This window comes from Chionomys nivalis, chromosome 6 (genome assembly GCF_950005125.1).
Source record: "Chionomys nivalis chromosome 6, mChiNiv1.1, whole genome shotgun sequence".
Lineage (NCBI taxonomy): Eukaryota > Metazoa > Chordata > Mammalia > Rodentia > Cricetidae > Chionomys > Chionomys nivalis.
The window spans coordinates 88642083-88662732 of NC_080091.1; the positions used below are offsets into that span (position 1 = coordinate 88642083).

Consider the following 20650-nt stretch of genomic DNA (forward strand, 5'->3'; position numbering starts at 1 on the left):
TATTTGGTATTGTTTCTATGTGTATGTGTTTAGAGCTGACTGCTTCGGTGGGCAGCTCTTTTTTAAGAATATATCTTTAACAAACCTGGGGAAAAAGAAGCAGACAAATCCCATGCACAGTGCCCTAAAGATAACAAAATACTTAAGAATAAACCAATGAAAGTATAAAACTAGGAAAAAAGAAATTGAAAGTTGAATACTCATGTATCAAAAATGTACCTTATTAAAATGGCCATTTTATGCAGTTCCTGTCAACATACCAAGGGTAACCATTATAGAACCAGAAAAAAAAAAAAAAAAAAAAAAAAAACAGTCCTGGACTTCATGTGAGAGTGTCAACTGCTCTGATGTGCTAAAACAACCCTGAGCGAGAAAAGCAGTGCCAGAGGTAGCACAATGCCTGATTTCAGGCTTTCCTGCAGAGTCATTGTAACAAAATCAGCCTTGCCCTGGCACAGAGACAGACGTATATACCAACAGAATAGAGCAGAGTGTCCAGAAATAAGCCTACACCGCGGCAAAAATCTAATTCTTGACAAAGAGCGCTAACAATAGGTAGGAGAAAAAGACAACATCTATAGCAAACAGTGCTTGGGACACTGTATACCCACATGTTGAAGAATAAACCTACACACTAATCTTAGCTCTTCGCGAAAAATCAACTCAAAATGGATCAAAGACCAAATGTACGAAACGAGGCTGGGCAGAGAGTCAAATGTTTGCTATGCAAGCATGGGGACCCGAGTTCAACTCCTCAGGACCCATTTAAAATTGGAATGGTGGTACATTTCAGTTCTTTGTACACTTTGGGTGCAAGGTCACAATAAAAACTTACAAACACCTCACCCCGGCCCACCCCAGTTTTCTCCCTGGCTTTTCATTCTCTTAACAAATTTTTTTTTTCCACAGCAGCACTTCATTTTTTTTTTTTTTTGCGTGTTATGATTGTTATAGCTAAACTCTCAATGCCAAGATTTTCTTCCATGTGCTTCTTTGTCTATTGACTTCTATCAGCCAGATGATGCCCCGTTGTTTTTGAAAAGATTTTTGCACAACAAGCTCTGTGACATCTGGAACTTTAGATAACAAGTTCCCTGAGTAGTCAGAAACAGCTCTGAAAGAGATCATAGTCCTCACAGGGGCAGCCTGACCTTAGTTGACATAGTTTCTGTTAGCTTTGTGGCTGGTTTGACCTGGATTATTATTGTTGTTGTTGCCGTTATTATTATTATTATTATTTTCTGGCTTTTTGCTTTCTCGTTACAAACTCACTTTGCTTCAAAGGTACCACAAACTCCAGCAGTGCAATGGCTCTTCTAGCAATGTCAAGGACACCGCAGTTGTAGAAACCCTAAGGTCATCTCTGTTTCTTCCTCTCCTCCTGTATGGGAGTGAAAAGGGAACACTTGAACCAACTTTCCTGCTTGCCGGAACCTCCGTTCTGCGTAACCATGGAGATCACAGGCTGCCGCTGGGCCATAAGGACAGGGGGCTTGGAGCCCGCAGTGAATGTCTAGGCCTTCCCTGCGCTCCCGTGGCGACAGGCGACAGCGCAGGGGTCAGAGCAGAGTTGTCCGCCAACCCGCGGCCACCAGCTGCGCCTCCGCGTCCGGGGTCCGCCCCGCCCAGCGCCCCGGAACCCTGCTGGGGGCCCTGGGCGTGCTTGCGGCAGGCCGGGCGGGCAGGGCTGGCGGCTGCAAGACCCTCGGAGGCGGGCGGCGAGGCATGGCGATGCGGGCCCGCGGCTTCCTGCTGCTCCGGGGCGGCCTGTGCCGAGGGCCTGCGAAGGTCCCGGGAGGAGCCGAGCGCGCGTGGCGGGGCTTCGGGAGCAGCGGCGTGAGGTAGGGGCTGCGGGAAGGGGCGGCGCGTGGGAGCGGCGCGGCGTGGCGTGGCGGTGGGCCTGCGGAGGCCCGAGCTGCCTGGGCTCCCGCACCGGGGCCTGGACTTCGGGTCCTGCGCGGTCGAGGGGCCGCAGTGTAAGGAGCGCGGGGCAAAGGGCGGGGAGCCTGGGGCAGCTCGCTCGGACCCTGGGTTTGTTCAGGTTGTTACTGTGCCAGCGAGAGTAGGCGCTGTGTAGACAGTTGAGGAGCGTTTCGGTTTCGGTATTCCTTTGTCAGCGGCTTGACTGAAGTCTTTCCCACATCTGAACGTTTTACCAGCTTCACAAAACTGCACGTGAATGCTGGCCTCACAGCCTTTCCCTGGCACTTGCCAGCCTTCCCCAAGTTGTCAGTCTTTTGCTTTCTTTGATCCCTTTGGGTTTGGTTGCTGGCTAGGACAATGAAAGGACACCGTGGTGCCCAGGAATTGGCCATCTTGCCTCAGCTTCCCTTGTCTGTGGGACAATCCAACCTATGGAACAATTCATCGTGTCTTGCTCAGGGTCAGTGAGTTCAGAAAACTCATTTGTCCACTTTCCGGGATTCCAAGTGGTGATATACTGTCACTACTTTGGCTGGAACTCGCTTGTCATTTTATATTCACTTTGTGTCCCCAAGGTCCAGGATAACATTTGGAGGAAAACAAGCAATGGCGCGGTGCACACGGCTTCGGATACATTTGGGTCTTAGTCTCGAGTCACCGAAATTTAAAGTATTTCCTGTAGTTTTTACTTCGAAGATGGTTCATAGTGGTCTATAGAAGGAAATGTGAAAAGGATCATGGTTCAGAACTGTATTGTACACTGTGGTAGTGTCGGAATTCGCTGTTTCGCTTGACAGCGCCAGTCTGCTCTGCTCCCTAAGTAGATAGAACAGGTTCTGTAGGATTCCGTTTGTGTTACAGAATTAAAGAGCTTATCTACTAATGGCATTCTATTTAAGTTATTATCCGTGGAATTTCAAGTTTTTAGCACTTGCCTCTAGTAAGGATAATTTTTTTGTAAGTGTACAAGTTGAATAATGTCTCCTCATCGGCACAGTGTCTCTGTTTCCCCGTTTGCTCCGTGCCCAGTGCCTACCGAAGGAGTCACAAACAACAGTCAGGGCCCCAAAAGTTGATTATAGCCGCATGCTTCATACACAAAACACACAGGCATCGTCCATCTGCTTATGGAGATTTCCCATCTTGTAACTTGTGTTTTTTTCTGGGGAGGCCCTGGGTTTGAACTCTGCTATCGTCCACATGGAGAAGACATTTAATGGCCACCTTACGATTAAGAGTAGCCAATGCGGTGAAATGTGATGATAGAAGTTGAGCCATGCCGTTTGATGTAGATTACAATTACGTGAAAAAAAATGCTATTTGTAATGGTTTTATTTTTAATATAGCATGAGCCAAGTTAGGAAAAGGTGGTATTTTTATACATATTTCTTTTGACACTGAATGCCACACCTGTAGGTGAGGTTGGCTATAGCGACGAGAAACACCAGTAGAGTGGTGTATCTCGGGTGGGGAGGAGTTCGGACAGTGTGTTGATGCTTATTGGTGTCTCTTTTCTCTTCTAGGACCAGCAGAGAGAAGAGATTCCATCTTCCAGAGGTCGCCACTGTCTGCCTCCCCACTCAGTCATCTTTTTAGTGATACTGTCTTTGTCTGGTCCATCACAGTGATTGTCACACGTTAACAGCATTCCTGTTGACATGAAATTTGAACCATAGTGTATTTTTCTTTGGAAATTATCCTTGAGTTTGATAAACTCTTTCCCCAATGATATTAACTATTTTAAATTAACAAATTTATCACACTTTTGAGCCATTATACTCTTAGATAAAAAAGATTTTTAATTTTTTATATTTCTTGTCTAAGTAGACAACTATAATAACAGAACATAGCTAAATATTTTTATATGGATGGTTATTTGTGAATTTCAAGAGTAATATTTGATAGAATTTGGAAGCTATATGATCTCATAATAGCATTTACCATTTATCTTGCAACAGTTTTCCCTTTAAAATCCATCATGAGTTCTTTCTGTTTATGCATGAGAAATTAGAGCTTAATAATGGAGGGAGATTAATGTAAGCACATTCGCTTTTCTGTTCTTCAAGCTTCTCTCATTGCGAAATGAACTACTTACATGGTCAAAAAGTTAGAGCAGCCTTCTTTGTGCTTAAATTATTCTGTCTTCCTGTCACTGTGTGTGACTTTACACCTCAGAATGGCCTTGGATGAAAACAGTCCCTGAGACTGTTTTCTCAATGTGAGGCTCTCAGCAGCTGCCTTGGGGCGGGGATGTCACGCACCTTGCACAGTACCTGACACCAGGTTCACAGCGGACCTGCCGCTAAGCCACAGCACAGGTAGTTCTCCGCAGCTTGTTAGTTCAGTTCTCCGTGACCCACCCCTTTCCAGTAGCTCGGTCGGGTCCCCTGGATTGCTCCCTGGTGCTTACGCTGCTGCCCAGCGGTTTCTCAAGCCAAGGGTTTCGTAAATTCTCTTTTTGGCCTTGAAGCATCTATAAAATTTTGAACGCCAGCCGACAGCTTTTCGTACAGCCTCACCTTGCTTTACGCTCCACTGTTGAGAGCTTTAGAATCTGTGCTGCAAATCTAGTGTTTAAAAAGCCCCCGTTGCCGGGCGGTGGTGGCGCAAGCCTTTAATCCCAGCACTCGGGAGGCAGAGGCAGGCGGATCTCTGTGAGTTCGAGGCCAGCCTGGTCTACAAAGGGAGTTCCAGGACAGGCTCCAAAGCTACAGAGAAACCCTGTCTCGAAAAAACAAAAACAAAAAAAAAATAAAAAGCCCCCGTTTGGGGAGTCAGTAAAAGATACTGCTGTATGTTATTTAACTAAGTTTGAATGGGTAGTCTAATAACTTTAAAAAGACGGGTTTTCATGGTAACAGTGTTGACACCTTCAGACTCTCCATCCGAGTACCTTTCAGGATTTGCATAGAATTATTATTTGGTAAATCCCCCCTGACGATTGAAGGACCTAGACTCTAATTAGGACTATTACGTACACTAATTTTATGCAGATTGATTTCAGTCTAGAGAGAGCTAATCATAAAGGTTACCAATGCAGTTTTTCAAAATCAGGCTCTTAGCAAAACTGGTCTTTATTTCTCGTTCAACTTTAGTTATCTGGCTTCAGTTTTGTTTTTGAAGCCAGTATACTGTTTTACATTTAGCGACTAAAGCTAAATGTTGCACCATTTGGTGTCTCCTATTTAAATTTCATCTTTTCAACTAGGTCCCAGCTGTCCAGAGATAGCTTACTAACGCAGCATCTTCACAATCAAGTTTTCAGATGAGCAGTGTTACATCATGGGCCTGCCCCTTTAAAACTCTGGTCACTTTAAGAGGCCAGAGCCCACAGCCTGAAGAAAGCAGGCCACACCTCCTGCAACCCTGTGGGACAGTAAAGAAGTCCTGCTGTACTGTGTTTTCTTAGCTCCCAATCTGTGGTCCTGACTATGCCTGACTTCTTTATGCTCCTTATCAACTGCGTGCGCGCGTGTGTGTGTGATATCATACTTGTATGTATATGTACTTGTTTTCTAAAGTGATATTTGTTTGTGGCCTTGGAAATTCTATGCAAGTATAATAGCCAGAGAACTACACCCTCAGATTACAAAATATACATGCTTCTCTGAGACAGGTCTCACAATATTGTGCTGGCTGGCCTGAAACTCTCTGTATTGGCCAGTCTTGCAGAAATGACTGCCTGTGCCTCCTGAGTATTGAAATTAAAGGTTTGTACCACTACGCCTGGCCAAAATACACATTCTTAAACTCTAAGTATAAACAAGTTTATACCAATTTTCTCTCATTCCCTTAATGGAGCATCCCATAGATAGAATTGCGGGAATCCATAAACCTGGAAGGGAGGTCACTAATACTGATCAATTCAGCATTTCTTTCCTTGTAAACGTTGGCAACAGATGACACTAATATTATCATCAGTCAGTAGGCGTGAGGTTACTAATACACAGAAATATTTTAACATCACAATGGATAAGATACTATAAAACATCATCTATACTCCTTACACTGATATTACCATACTTACTGTAAGACTTGCCCCTTATGCCATCTCAAGAAAACTGGCTTCCCTTGTAACTGTGTATTCACATTTGAAACCATTCCTCTGAGAAAGTACAAAGACTTCTGCACATGAGCCAGGTGTTCTCATGGTGACTAAGTCTTTTCTGGAAAAGTAGGTATATAAAAATATGTAGTATTTTTTGGTAATTATTAATTCTTTGGTTAGATTTTAGGGTTCTAAATTGGCAGTCAACAAAATTGATATTGGAATGAATCATACATGATGAACTTGCTTTGCTTTATTTATTTTTGTTGATTTACAAATACATGATTTTTGGTAAAATAGCTTAAACGTTTGAGTGAAGTACTTAAGGTGGGAAATGAAATGCCTATAAAAAGGTCTTGAACTTAACTTTTCATTACTATTTGTTTACTTTAAAAACATCCCACAAAAGGCTCAGTGTTATTGTGCTATGAGCAGGATTAGATTTATTCCATATCTTACTTTGCCTTGGTTCTCTTGGATATTTTTTAAGGCAAATTTCAAATACCCATGTTCTGCCTCAGGACACACAGGGATTAAGACAAACTCATGGAGACCTTCGAGATGTTTATGATGGCTTTTTCACCTTAGAGATCCTAAAGTAGTTCACAGATGCTCCAATTAAAGTTCTAATTAAACATGGGTTTGAAATAAGGATTAAGAACTTGTCAAGTGTCCAAATTAAATGTAGTGTTGATCATGACTAAGGTTTATTTTCTGGTACTTATGGAGGAATATGTTGATAGGCAAAGAGTTCATTTCTTGTCTGCTGCTCTGCTCTGGTTTATTATACATTATGTTTGGCTATAGTAACCCTTTAAAAAGGAAGACAAATAAACACATAGAAACATGGCTGACTTCTTGTCTCGTATTGCTCCAGCTGATGTGAATGCATCTCCATTATTTAAGAGAAGTAGGAAGTAGAACCATTTATGTAAACTTGCCAGTCAACTCTTAGTCTGATTGTGTAAGGTCAAAGGAGAGCAATTCTCATTGTATACACGAGCCAGCTCTGTGTCTTTGGAAGCTATTACATAGCTTACTTAACCTCGTTATGGCTCCCAGTGTGAATCAGAATAAAAAGGATTTTTAAAATGATGAAAGTTGTACATTTAAGTTATAGTGGTTATCAACCAATGGGTTGGTACCCCTTGGGAGTCATATATCAGATATCCTGCATATTATATATTTAAATTATGATTTATAACAGTGAAATTACAGCTATAAAGTAGCAATGCTATAGTTTTATGGTTGGAGGGTCACTACAACACAAGGAACTGTATTAAAGGGTTGGAACATTAGGAAAGTTGATAACTATTGATTTAGAACATTTGTTGTCTTAGAAACATATTATAGAACCTATTAATTAGTACCTTCAGAATCTTTTCAGTGATATTTTGAAGGTTTATATCCTCATACACGAAAACAAAATTTTCACATAAATTTTTAGAATATTAAATTTTAGTAAGACTAAATAATTACCCTTAATAGTTATGACAGATTTGAATCACTTTCTTAATCAAACCTTTAAAAAATAAATACTGATGGATTTTTCTGGGAAAATTTAAGGTATATTCTTAATTTTAAGAGCAGTGGTGGCGCACGCCTTTAATCCCAGCACTCGGGAGGCAGAGGCAGGCGGATCTCTGTGAGTTCGAGACCAGTCTGGTCTACAAGAGCTAGTTCCAGGACAAGCTCCAAAACCACAGAGAAACCCTGTCTCGAAAAAAAACAAAAAAAAAAAAAGAGGACATTTCTTGGCAATATGCTTACAAGTTTCAATTTGAACTGTTTTGACAAAAGGCAATTTTTTGTTTTAGAATTATTTCATCTAAGATGTTAAAGCACTGTTAAACTTAGGACAACTGCTAAATGGAAGAGTCTCGATCCTTATTTTGTATTGCAATATAAAGGTTTTTTTATTTTATTTTTATTTATTTATTTATTTATTTATTTATTTATTTATTTATTATGTATATGATATTCTGTCTGTGTGTATGTCTGCAGGCCAGAAGAGGGCACCAGACCTCAATCCAGATGGTTGTGAGCCACCATGTGGTTGCCAGGAATTGAACTCAGGACCTTTGGAAGAGCAGGCAATGCTCTTAACCCCTGAGCCATCTCTCCAGCCCCCATAAAGGTTTTTTTAAAAAAACATAAATTAACCAGTGACTTCTGTCTTAGTTAGGGACTCTATTGCCGTGAAGAGTCATGACAATGCTTACAAAGGAAAACATTTCATTTGGTGATTTGGTTCAGTTCAGAGGTTTATTTCATTATCATCATGGCGTGAAGCAGGGTAGTGTGCAGACAGACACGGTGCTGGAGAAGGAACTTAAGAGTTCTTGCATCTTGACTCACAGGCAACAGGAAGTGGTCTGAAGCCAGTATCTGATTTGATTTAAGATCCATTCCATAGAATGGATCCAGGACCCGACAAGGCTTCAGTGACTTATAAAGGCTTATAAAGGTATCTTGAGCATATATGAGACCTCAAAACTTGCCTCCACAGTGACACACTTCCTCCAACAAGGCCACACCTCCTCCAACAAAGTCACACCACCTAATAGTGCCATTTCTTTGGGGACCATTTTCACTCAAACCCCCACAATGTTGGTCTCCCTTTGAAGTCCTTGCTCCACTACATGACATAAAATCATCATCAGAGAGGACGTGGGGAGGAACTGGGAGGAGCAGAGGGAGGGAAAACTGATTCAGATGATAGTGAATGAGGAAAGAATAAAGTCATCACATAAGTTATTTGATTTTAGAACAACTGTATCATATTTAGATGTAGTAAAATTGTTTTCTCAACTGCATTTTCATATATTGCAAAGTATAGACTAGACTAAATAAAAAAATTGAGCTCACTCATTCAATATTTTCCTCATAAATTGGAGCATTTAAGTTGGATTACAGAAGTTTCCATTTATCCATAGCTTTACTTTGCATGACTTCAGTTACCTGAAAATATTCAATGAAAGATTCCAGAAATAAGCATGTTTTAAATAGCATGCCATTTTAGATAGTATGACATAATAGTGTACCTTCTTTCTTTACCCCATCCTGGATAGGGACCATCCATTGGTTCAGAGTGTTCGTACTGTTTATGCTACATAAACATTATTTGTTTACAAGCTGCTTCACTTATAAATTGTGCTACTGCAGTACTTTCTTTTTCACACAATTAGAGAGCTTGGGGCTCTTTGGGTTTCAGAATGTGGTGGGAGGATGGGCTACTGTATAGGTATGCACATTTACTAAAGTTGCCATAAACAAGCTCCTGTAAGCTAGAAGTCTGGCATGAAGTTACAGTGGCACTGCGCTGGGTCTTGCTAGCAGTCCTTGGCATTCTTCAGGCTGTGTTTGCACTGCTCCAGCTTTTCCTCTGTCACCATTTGGCTCTTCTTCCAGTGTTGCACCTGATATCCTGTGTGTCTTTCCTTGATAGGTCAACATCATATTGGAAGAAGGATCTTCTCTATTCTGACAAGGTGTTACAACCTAGGCATACAAGCAAAAACACACACAAAAAGATTGTTCTTTCAAATATGGTCACAGGGACTAGAATTGACTTATAAGCAACTTACAGAATAATCCCCCTCCCAAATCTGCCAAGTCTTAAGCCAGTCTGTTGGAACAACTGCATCTTGCTTGTATTGTGTTTGAAGTCTCCTGAACTCCCCTGATCAACAACCCCAAGGGAGGCTTCACTGCCTGGTACTTGGGTTTTCTTAGATAGCTATGGCCTTGGGACATTATTAGCCCAAGTGGTTTGATTTCATTTTGATTATTTATATATGCATGTACATACACTGATATTTTTTAAGTAAACAGAAAATAATCACTGTTAATGTTCTTTGTATCCCTTCCTCTCTTTCCCTCTGTTTTGCCTTCCTCTCCACTCCCCAGCTATAGCCCTCCTGCTTTTCCTATGTTCCCCTTCAGAGAATCTATACCACACTGTGCCCCTCTTCACGGGTCCCCTCACAGCGATCCTTTTTTACTTTCCCTGCCTCTGTGGCAATACACATTACATAAATCAGGCCGGCACAATGACAACAATAGTTGACATGCCACTGTGGATGGGGGAATCTTGTAAGGCCCCAGCTCCAGATGAAGACAATCATTAATGGCTGCTAAGAGAAGGACAATCAGTGTTCTTCTCCAGGGAAGAGCCCCATGATAGGTTACCCAATCTCCAGCCGTCACTCCTAAACATGTCACACTAAATAGACTCAGTGGGTTGTATTTATATATGCTCATATATAAATGTGAAATTATAACTAAAGAAGAGGTCATGAATTTGGGAGAGTGGAGAAGCATGGGAGGAGTTGGCAGAGAGTGTGTTGGAAATGAGATAAATCCCATACTTATGTATGAAATTCTCAAAAAAAAAATGTGAGAAGGTACTTAAAAACCCAGAATGTTCCAGAAAGGCTTGAGGGCAATGGAAACAATCACAAGACTGACAGGTGGGATGCTATGAAACTGGAAAGTTTCTACACAGCCAAGGAAGGAATAACCAGAGTTAAGGGACCACTCACAGATTGGGAAACAAAATCCATCTACTCTTCAGATATGGGACTAATACCTAGAATATATGAAATTAAACACCAAAACTAAAAATAAGCTTGTTTTTTTTCTCCATTGCATCACCTATAAAATGACACAGAGAAAGAGAGTAGGAGCCTTTGGAGTGTCTTGTAAAGACACTAACCGCATTTACAAAGACTTTGTTCCCGTGGCTGATTTATAGAGAGCATGAGGCCCCGTCTGCTCACAGATAAACCCTAGGAAACCTGAAATATTAAACACATGGGGTTGTTCCGGTTGTATGACTGGTTTTCTGTCCAGAAGACAGGAAATGGACATGGTTAATAGCCCGGAGACTGCTGCACTATCTCTATGGCGAGGTCACATCTGTCTCCCGTAGACTCTCATGTTTATCCAGTTATCCTAGACCCTTATTTTGAGCATTGTTTCTCAGCTAATAGAACCCCTCTTTAAGAGACATGTAACATGTACTTTACACATGGGAACAGAGGCGGTTAATAACCCAGTGACGTTTACACTATCTATATGTCCAAGGTCATTCCCCAGACCCTTAAGATATCACATGTAGTCAATCCATAGAGCCCATCCTATGGAAGAGGTCACTATCCTTTGAAAAGAGTTTCAATATAATCATTTATGAGCTTTTTGTATGCATGGAATTAAATTAATTGTCACCAGGAAACATTTTTCCAAATTGCCTAAAATTAACTGTCCTGTGTCAGACTCTCCAAGTTTGAACCAGCACCGGCTGCCGAGTTGTGCTGAACCAGGACTCCTTCTTGTCTCATTTCCTCTTAGATCATTACTCTGCTGGCTGTGGTATTTGCAGAGACCCCCACAGTGATCTCCTCCCACTCTCAGAACAGAGACGTTTAGAATTTCCACATAAATTTGGAGTGGCATAAACACATTCAGTCTAGAACAATCAAATTATAATGTAGACGTACAAAATTTATAATCCTATAGAAAAATCATCAGTATTATTTATGAACCTGAAAATGAGTGTCAGATGTTGTTAGAAAAGTCAAATTTTAGATGCTCATAGTTGTTTTGAATATTTTTATTTCCTGTGTCTTTGCCTGCATGCGTGGCTATGTACCACGTGTGTGCGGTGCCTGTGGAGGCTAGAGGAGGGCCGCTGTTCCTCTGGAAATGTAGTTACAATCAGTTGTGAGACGCCATATGGGTGCTGGGAACTTGTCCTTCCTCTGCAAGAGCAACAGGTGCTCTTAGCCGCTGAGCCATCTTACCAGCCCCACAGCCATTGTGAACATTCTTGTTCCACACATTTTTTCAGCTGAAACTTCCTTATTGACTTTTTAATATTATACTTAGTGCTTTGTTTCCCACAGACATGAAGCCATTGTCATCTCAGGAACTGAAATGGCTAAACAAATCCAAAAAGAAATACAGCAAGGTGTGGAATCATGGATTGCTCTTGGGAACAGGAGGCCCCACCTCAGTATCATTTTAGTGGGAGATAACCCAGCAAGCCACACCTACGTCAGGAATAAGATAAAAGCTGCTTCCGCTGTAGGTGGGTATGTATGTGAGCTGTATTTCTTACTAAATGTTTCTGTTATGTAAAGTAACGTAACTGTGATCGATAATTATCAAATAAATACCATTCAAATAACATGGATTATTGTTATTATTAGAGATTATGCTATTACTCGAGCTTATATGAATGTCTTACTGTGTTCAGGTTTCTTATAGAATTATTTCAGTGTGATTCATATTTTATGACAGAGGCAATAGGAATCTTTGCTTTTAAAAAAGAGCCTATGTGTTGGGGGTGAGGATGCTGGTCAAAGAATCACAAGCTAACACCAAAATATTCCACTTATATTTTCTTTATGATAATGGGCAAACTCATGGAACAGGAATGAGAAGTCCAACTTCAGGTGTGTAACGTGGGAAACAGAGAGAGAGCCCTGGGCTGGCCTGTGGCTTTCTCTGGGTACCCAAAAGGTCATGCCCTAACCTGGTCTAACCTCTTAAAGGTCATTGGCTGGCAGAGGTCCCCCATCACCTCCCCCTTTTGTCTAAGTAAGAGAGTTCCAAACACAATACAAAACTATATACACTAGGAACAGATATTAAGTATAAGATTAGGATTACAACCAGCATAAACAATATTAAGCAAGGAACATATGTCAAATGTTTTAATAAACATTTTATCCTAAAGAGTCTAAGTCTTGTATTGGAAATGACTTGGCTAAATCATAAGAGGAAGGTAACTACGACTATCTAGTCTTCAACCCCATCGAAGGCCTGAGAAGGGAAATAATACTACTTGAGTAGGCTGGAAGTGCAATCAAGCAGCTTCCAAAATGTGCAGTTTATGACAGAGACACTGGCTACCTAAGCATTCACCCAAAGTCTCATTTGTAATGTTAAAGCAACCAACTTTGGTTTAGGCCTAGCGTGACTGACAGACTATTTTCAGAGAAAAATTTTAAGAAAATTTGTAGAACCATCTTACCCTTTCTGGGCAAGGTTTGACAGTCTTTTTTCTTGTGTCCTGCTTATCCAGTCTGAACTCCATGTACTTTGTCAGTGGTGAAGGTATGGGCAGTTCCTTGCCCAAAAGCCAATTGTGCCAAGAAGAAAACAGACTCCAAGTGGAGTGTCTTTGGTGGTCAGCATTCTCTTGGGAACAGATCAGTGCTGTCAGGAGCAATTGTGTCTCACTTCAACAGAACCCCAAGTTATTTAAATGCTATGTTCTACAGATTCTTGAAGTGGATGAAATTACCTATCTAGGCAGATTACAATCTCTATGTATCTAAAGAACCTAATTAGTCTGACTAAAAGTAAAACAAACAAGAATGAATAATGACCTATAGTACTTAATACCTGTATAACTTAAAGATTAAGACTTCATATCAGAATATTAAATAATCTGTAAACAAATGTTCAGGAAATGAGGACAATGACCTCAAAATGTAAACAGTGTGTAAGTATCTTGATCAGAGGTAGGAATATATAATGCAATATGATAAATCAAAGGTTCCCCATCACCTGTATTCATTGCATTCACTTTAACTGAATCATAAACTTTAGTAATTTCCTGTCTTACTTGGTCTCTTCAAATCTTCTAAGAGGGGTTGCACTCACGAGTCAGTGCAAGTTATCACACGGAATAGTAGCCAAATGGTGCTTAGAAATCAGGAGAGAATCCCTGTATGGTCTGAGAAATCCCTCCTCCTGGGTGACTAGAAAACTGACTCTGTAGAAGGGCTTTCCCTTCCGTGGGGCAGGGTCAGAGGAGACTAGACAGACATTGGAGAAGACCGTAGTCAAGTGACCTTCTCTGCTTGTCTTCCAGGTATCTGCAGTGAGCTCATCCTAAAGCCCGAGAACGTTTCTCAGGAGGAGCTTTTGGATATCACTGATCAGCTGAACATGGACCCAAGAGTCAGTGGTATACTTGTTCAGCTACCTCTTCCAGGTACATGATGCTCTCTTGTGTGTCTGGGTTGGGCAGGAGAAAGAGCTTATCATGGCATTGAAGGCAATTTATAGAACACATTCAGAAGAGGACTGGCTATTATCTTAGTAGAGTAGTAACAGCTAACAGGTTCTTAAAGGTTTATACTTACAAGATGAAAATCTGAATAGGGAATTTAGGAGTGGGCAAGACACATCTCTGTTCGCTGGGAGTAACCACAGCTGATTGCAAGCTGCAGGCAGGTGGTGCTTCTAGTAAACAATGGCGAAAATTAGCAATTATTTTTGTGTCTCTTAAAAATTTTGTTCAGGTATTAGAAACTATCCTATTGGGGTTTGTAAAAGTATAATGACATAAAAAATAGTGCGATTAATATCTATTTACAATATTATCTTTTAAAACATTAATATAAGAATTAAAGGATCTCTTTTTCTCTTTGTTTTATTTTTTAAGTCAAATCATGTCAAGAATGGTGTACATGGCAATCACTAGCTCAGTGTGCAACTGATGTGGAGCAAACATCTTTTCAATGGCGTGATGGATTGATTTGCCATATTCCTTTCTAAACCGTATATTTTTTATTTGTACATTCAGAGAGTTCCTTAATGTGAAATTTTAGCTGATGTTGCTTCCTTCGGGATTCTGTCTTTCTTTTCATCATGGCCCCATCCCTGATTTTTTTAATAATTTCTTTTATTTTACGTTTTTAAAAAATATTTATTAATTTATTATGTATACAATATTCTGTCTGTGTCTATGGCTGCAGACCAGAAGAGGGAACCAGACCCCATTACAGATGGTTGTGAGCCACCATGTGGTTGCTGGGAATTGAACTCAGGACCTTTGGTAGAGCAGGCAATGCTCTTAACCTCTGAGCCATCTCTCCAGCTCCTTATTTTACTTTTTTTAAAAAGAAAACAAACTATCTTTTTTCATTATACATAGCAATCCCAATTCCCACTCCCTACCTTCCTCCCATGCCCTCCACCTATGCCCCACCCCCATCCACTCCTCAGAGAGGGTCAGGCACATTGCTTTGGGGAAGGTTCAAGGCCCTCCATACTGTATCTAGGCTGAGCAAGGTATCCATCCAAAGAGAATAAGTTCCCCAAAAGTCAGTAGAAGTAGTAGGGATAAATCCTGGTGCCACTGCCAGTGGCCCCACAGTCTGCCCCAGCCATACAGCTGTTACCCACATTTAAAGACACTAGTTTGGTCCTATGCTGGTTCCTTCCCTCTCTGGCTGGCATTGGTGAACTCCCATTAGCTCAGGTAAACTGTTTCAGTGGGTGTCCCCATCATGGTCTTGACCTCTTTGCTCATATTCTCCCACCTCCCACTCTTCAGCTGGACTTTGGCAGCTCAGTCCAGTGCTCTGCTGTGGGTCTCTGTCTCTGTTTCCATCAGTTGCTGGATGAAGGTTCTATGATGACATTTAAGAGAGTCATTAATCTGACGACAGGAGCCTGTCCCTTATTTCTCCCTGACCTTCGCTCAGTTCCCCGTCGTATAGTTACAGTTCTTCAGTTGGTTTGCATGTCTCCATTTACATTTCGGTTGAATTCGGTTGGAGTGACTTACTATTATGTATGTTGGAGTTTTACAACGGGCTTCTTACCTTTGCTTCCTGCAGACATAGGTGGCTCCTGGCTCTCCTTGCTGCTCCCTGTTTTCCTGATCTACTCACAGATGTTACACTACATTATTGTCTCTTGTTTCTTTTCCCTTCATCTTTACAGGCCAATCTCCTTGATCTGTTCTATACTTGTATAATGTCATGTGGGTGTAAGGCTGGATGCATGCGAAGACACACTTTATGTCTATATTTGAACTACATAATAAATATTTAATTCCCATTCAGGTCTTTGAAAGAAATACGTTGTAGACAGAGGCTTCTAGAAACCTATTGTACAAAATTATGAGATAGTTAATTTATACAACACATAAATACAATTTTCATAATTAAAAATATTTCAGCGGTATCTTCCAAATCACTATATTTCCTTTGTCAGACTTTTTTAGTACATTATATTTAGTTTGTCCTAACTAAATCAGATTTTTATCTAATGTTGCCTTTGTGACCAGTGACTTTGTTACTAGTGGCCACTAGATGGCACTGGTGATCTATCTGTACTACAGACAAAACTGCTTGAGTCCTCTGTTCCCTAGTAGGTAACAGGAACCCCAGCAAATCAATGTGAGGGTGGTTTGAGAAACACTTTTCTATATGCAAAGCCAATAATATGTGCACAAAATACCAGGGGGATCATCCACCTAACTAAGTCTTTGTTATATGAAGATTTCGTATTTTCCAATTCAGTTTGAATCCTCACAGTAACTCTGTGGGGGTGGAGCTATCATGGTGTGTATTTGGTGACAAGAACACAGAGGTCGCGTCCCTTCCTTCTGAGTAACCGTATCTGGATCCAGGCAGACTGATCCCCCACGCTAATATTTGAACCATAATTGATACAGTTCCAGGGTATCAGCATTAGCTAGTGGATAAAGTAAATGTTTGAAGTGTATGAATACATGTTATACCTTTTAATATTCAGAGAGACAGTGATGCTGGAAAAGATGGGTTCTATGAGGAAATTGTCTGGACTTCAGTCTTGGCCCTGCCATTCACCAATAGATAATACTGGTCACCTCTTTGTCTCAGTGTTTCCACCTGGCAAGTGAAGAAAATCCTGCATGCCTCATAGGCTTTTTTTTTCCCCTAGCATTAAATAAAATAATCAGCATAAAGGAGGACTTGACACAGAAGATTAATTTTAAATTCTGATTTAGTTCGTGATAGCAATCAATCTGATGTAATTTGTCACCATTAAATCTTTTTTGGTTTAAGTTTTCAGAAAAGACACCAAAGGAATAAAAGGTACAGGAACCAAGAAGAGATTTAAAACATGTTGGAACAGGAGTAGAGATGGCTTAATAGGTAGATTATTTATGTAATGGAAAATATAGATTGTTGTCAAGGTGATAGCTTTTGTTTTTGGTGACAAATTTCTTATACCTATGTTATGAAGAAAAATAAAGAATCCACTGAAATTTGGGTACTTTGGGGTTTAGAGAAAGATTGTGTCCTAAGAGGGGTGGCTCTGTTGGTTAAGTGCTATGAAAATGTGACAATCTAATTTTGGGTTCCTGGTTCCTATGTAAAAAGCTGGGCGTGATGTTGCTTGCCTATAACCCTAGCAGTGGGGAGGCAGAGAGCAGGAGGATTCATGAGACTTGCTTACTAGTTTATCTTGCCAAATCTGCATGCTCCTGTTCTTTGGGAATCTATGTGGGATTCCCCTCTGTATGCTGCGAATATGTTTTATTACCGTTGTTTAATAAAGAATCTGCTTTGGCCTATGGCAGGGCAGAATATAGTAAGTCTGGAAATCTGAGCAGAAATAGAGGAGGAAAGAAGGCAGAATCAGGGAGATGCCCTGCAGCTGCTGAAGGAGAAAGATGCTGGAACCTCACCAGTAGGCCACAGCCTTGTGATGAATATAGATTAATAGAAATGGGTTAATTTAAGAGTTAAGAGTTAGTTAATAAGAAGCCTGAGCCATAGGGCAAACAGTATTGTAATTAATACAGTTTTTGTGTTATCATTCGGGTCTGGGAAGCAAAAGAGCAGTCTCAGTTTACAAGAATCTAGTTGAAAAGGCGAAGAGGGGAGTGACAGGGCAAGACAGCTGATGTCGGTCTCAGGCTTCCACACACATGAACACATACACACAAACAGCATGCATGAACACAGGCACCCACACAATACATTAAAGATGAATATCATCAACAATAAATTATCATGTCAGAAAGCTGTGAATTATGGCTAATTCAAGATTCATTTTAAAACAATTTTAAAATAAAATTATTTTGAAAAGAAACATTTTGCTTCAGATAATTTTATCACGATTTTCAAAATCCCATTCTCATAATGTTATTTGTCTACTTAAAAATTTTGTAGATAACTTTTTTAATGAGGTAAAAGGCAAGAAAAAAGGCAGACAACTGTCCTGCAAATGGAATGTATTACCACTAGGTGGCAGCATTAAGCAAGCACCTTTTACAACTGTTCTGGGGGTCTGTTTCTGGAGCCACTAATGTCTTTTTCTGTTCATGCCAAGGTATAAACCATCCAAAGAGGGTTTGTTTTATTGTCCAAGTTCATAAACATACCTCTTTTTGAGATGACTTCTTAAAACAAAACCACACACAAAAATAATAACAACAACAAAACTACTTAAAATTCAGGAATTTCGAAAACAACAGTAATTTTCTGCTTTTCTTCCCATCTTTTGCTTTTTCCTTTATCATCTTTTTTTTAGTGTATTCATCTCAAAATCCCATTTGCATAGTGTATATTTCTTTTTTAAAAAAGTCTTTTAAAATATATATGAACAACACTAAATGAACTCAATGGGGCACATTTAAATACTTATTCACTTATAACAATATATTATTTCCTCACCTGTAACAATAACCAATTAAAGTAAAAGAGGTCATGAATGGTACAGGAGCTGGGGTCATGAATGGTACAGGAGCTGGGGTCATGAATGGTACAGGAGCTGGGGTCATGAATGGTACAGGAGCTGGGGTCATGAATGGTACAGGAGCTGGGATCATGAATGGTACGGGAGCTGGGGTCATGAATGGTACAGGAGCTGAGGTCATGAATGGTACGGGAGCTGGACTGGAGGTGTGAGAGAGGCAAAGGGAGAAGGAGGGGGCTGATATAAAAACAGTACACAAGAAACTTAAAAAATCATTTAAATTTAAAAAATAAGATACATGTATTTATAGGCTGTGTATTATTGAATTTAATTTCCAAAAGCTCTGGCCTGATAACCCAGGGAGATGGATAGTTAAAGAACAATCTGAATCTAAATTATTGTTCCTGAGACCTTGGCAAGCAAGGTTGTACATAGAGGCTGCTTGTTCGTTTCCCTGCTGCCCAGACCCGAAATAATTACACAGAAACTACATTAATTACAATATTACTTGGCCAATAGCTTAGGTTTCTTATTTACTAACTCTTAACATCTTAAATTAACCCATTTCTATTATTTTATATTTTACCATGAGACTTGTGGCTTACTGGTAAGGTTTCAGGGCATCTGTCTCCTCTGGTGGCTGCATGGCACCTCTCTGACTCCGCCTTCTTTCTCCCAGCATTCAGAAGAATAAGGGCCACATTAGATGTCTATATAATCTTCAGCTCACAGCAGAGAATCATAGACTCAGATAAAGCCAAGCTTAAAAGCTTCATAGAATGTATAGATTCTAACCCTCATGGGATATCTGTAAAGTAGCCCCCAGACATCCTGAACAGTTTCCGTGACTGTGGGAGAGGGAGGTTGCAGGTACATGGAGAAAAAGATCCACCTGGAGCAGCTGTTCTCAACTTGTGGGTCAAGAAAGACCACCAGAAAACAGATATTTACATTATGATCCGTAACAGTAGCAAAATTACAGTTGTGAAGTAGCAACGACAATAATTTTATGGTTGGGGATCTCTACAACATGAGGAACTGTATTAAAGGGTTGCAGTGTTAGGAAAGTTGGGAACCACCAGCCTGGAGGATTTCACCGGCTCCATTTCCAACCTTTACCAGACTCAAATTTGGAGTTGGAGTGGCTCCATGAGGTGAGACTCACTTCTCATTCCTTTTCTGTCCTCCTACCTCTCAAAGATAAAATAATTTATGGATGATATTGAACAAGGAGGCATTTAATATTATCTGTCTTGATTTTTTTTCTTTATGTAGAATACAAAGAATGTTTATTGCGACTACATTTAAACTGTTTGGGCAAATATTTATGCCATTAGAATGTAAGCTCCATAGAACATGAATTTTGTCTTTGGCTCACTTACACATCCTAACTCCCAATTGGACACATTGCTGTGGAATATTATTTTAAGTGAGCAAAGATGTATTACATTTGTTAATGCTGAAGAATATTACTTTAACTGTGTAAAGGTGTGTTACTCTTGTTTGTGCTGCATTTGTTTAGTTATGTAAAGGTGTGTTACAATTGTTTATGCTACAGGATGTTGCTTTAACTGTGTAAAGGTGTGTTACTCTTGTTTGTGCTGCTGGGTTTGTTTAATTATGTAAAAATGTGCTGCGTTTGTTTCACCTTGCCTGACTAAGACACCTGATTGGTCTAATAAAGAGCTGAACGGCCATTAACCTGGCAGGAGAGGGATCGGTGGAGCTGGCAGGCAGAGAGAATAAGAAGGAGGAGAAATCTAGACAAAGGAGAGAAGAGAGAAGAGAACTAGGGGAAAGAGAGGGACATGCTCAGACAGAAGCCAGACAGCCACCAGCCAGATAGACATGAGAAGTCAGTGAAAGTAAGAGATACAGACCGAAAGAAAGGTAAAAGGCCCTGAGGCAGAACGTAGATGAAGAGAAATGCTATAAGTTATAAGAGCTAGTGGGACAAGCACAAAACACGACCGAGCATTCATAACTAAGAAGTCTTCATGTCATGACTTGGGAGCTGGTTGGTGGCCCAAAAGTCTGGTGCAACACATGGAACACATTCAATTATCATGAGTGAAAATGTGAGTGAATCTTCAAATCCTTACATGCTAAGGGCGTGAACTTTATCTTGGTAGCATGAAGCTATGTGTGGAATTTTTTATTTTTCAAGACTTGAAAGAAATATTT

The 20650-nt window shown here is 40.4% G+C and overlaps 1 protein-coding gene across 3 annotated transcripts in view; it reads left to right on the top strand.

The window, feature by feature from the left end:
* Nucleotides 1-1412: 1412 nt before the first annotated feature.
* The window catches only part of Mthfd2l (methylenetetrahydrofolate dehydrogenase (NADP+ dependent) 2 like), an 84418-nt gene continuing 65180 nt past the window's right edge, over nt 1413-20650 (top strand). For 2 of the 3 annotated variants that reach the window (XM_057773209.1, XM_057773210.1), the window contains exons 1-3: nt 1413-1841; nt 11878-12062; nt 13857-13979. In XM_057773209.1, the coding sequence (XP_057629192.1) occupies nt 1510-1841; nt 11878-12062; nt 13857-13979 (640 nt within the window). In that variant the 5' untranslated portion in view covers nt 1413-1509. Of the gene's footprint in view, nt 1842-3469; nt 3481-11877; nt 12063-13856; nt 13980-20650 lie in introns of those variants that run through there. The other variant, XM_057773211.1, reaches the window with a different exon arrangement.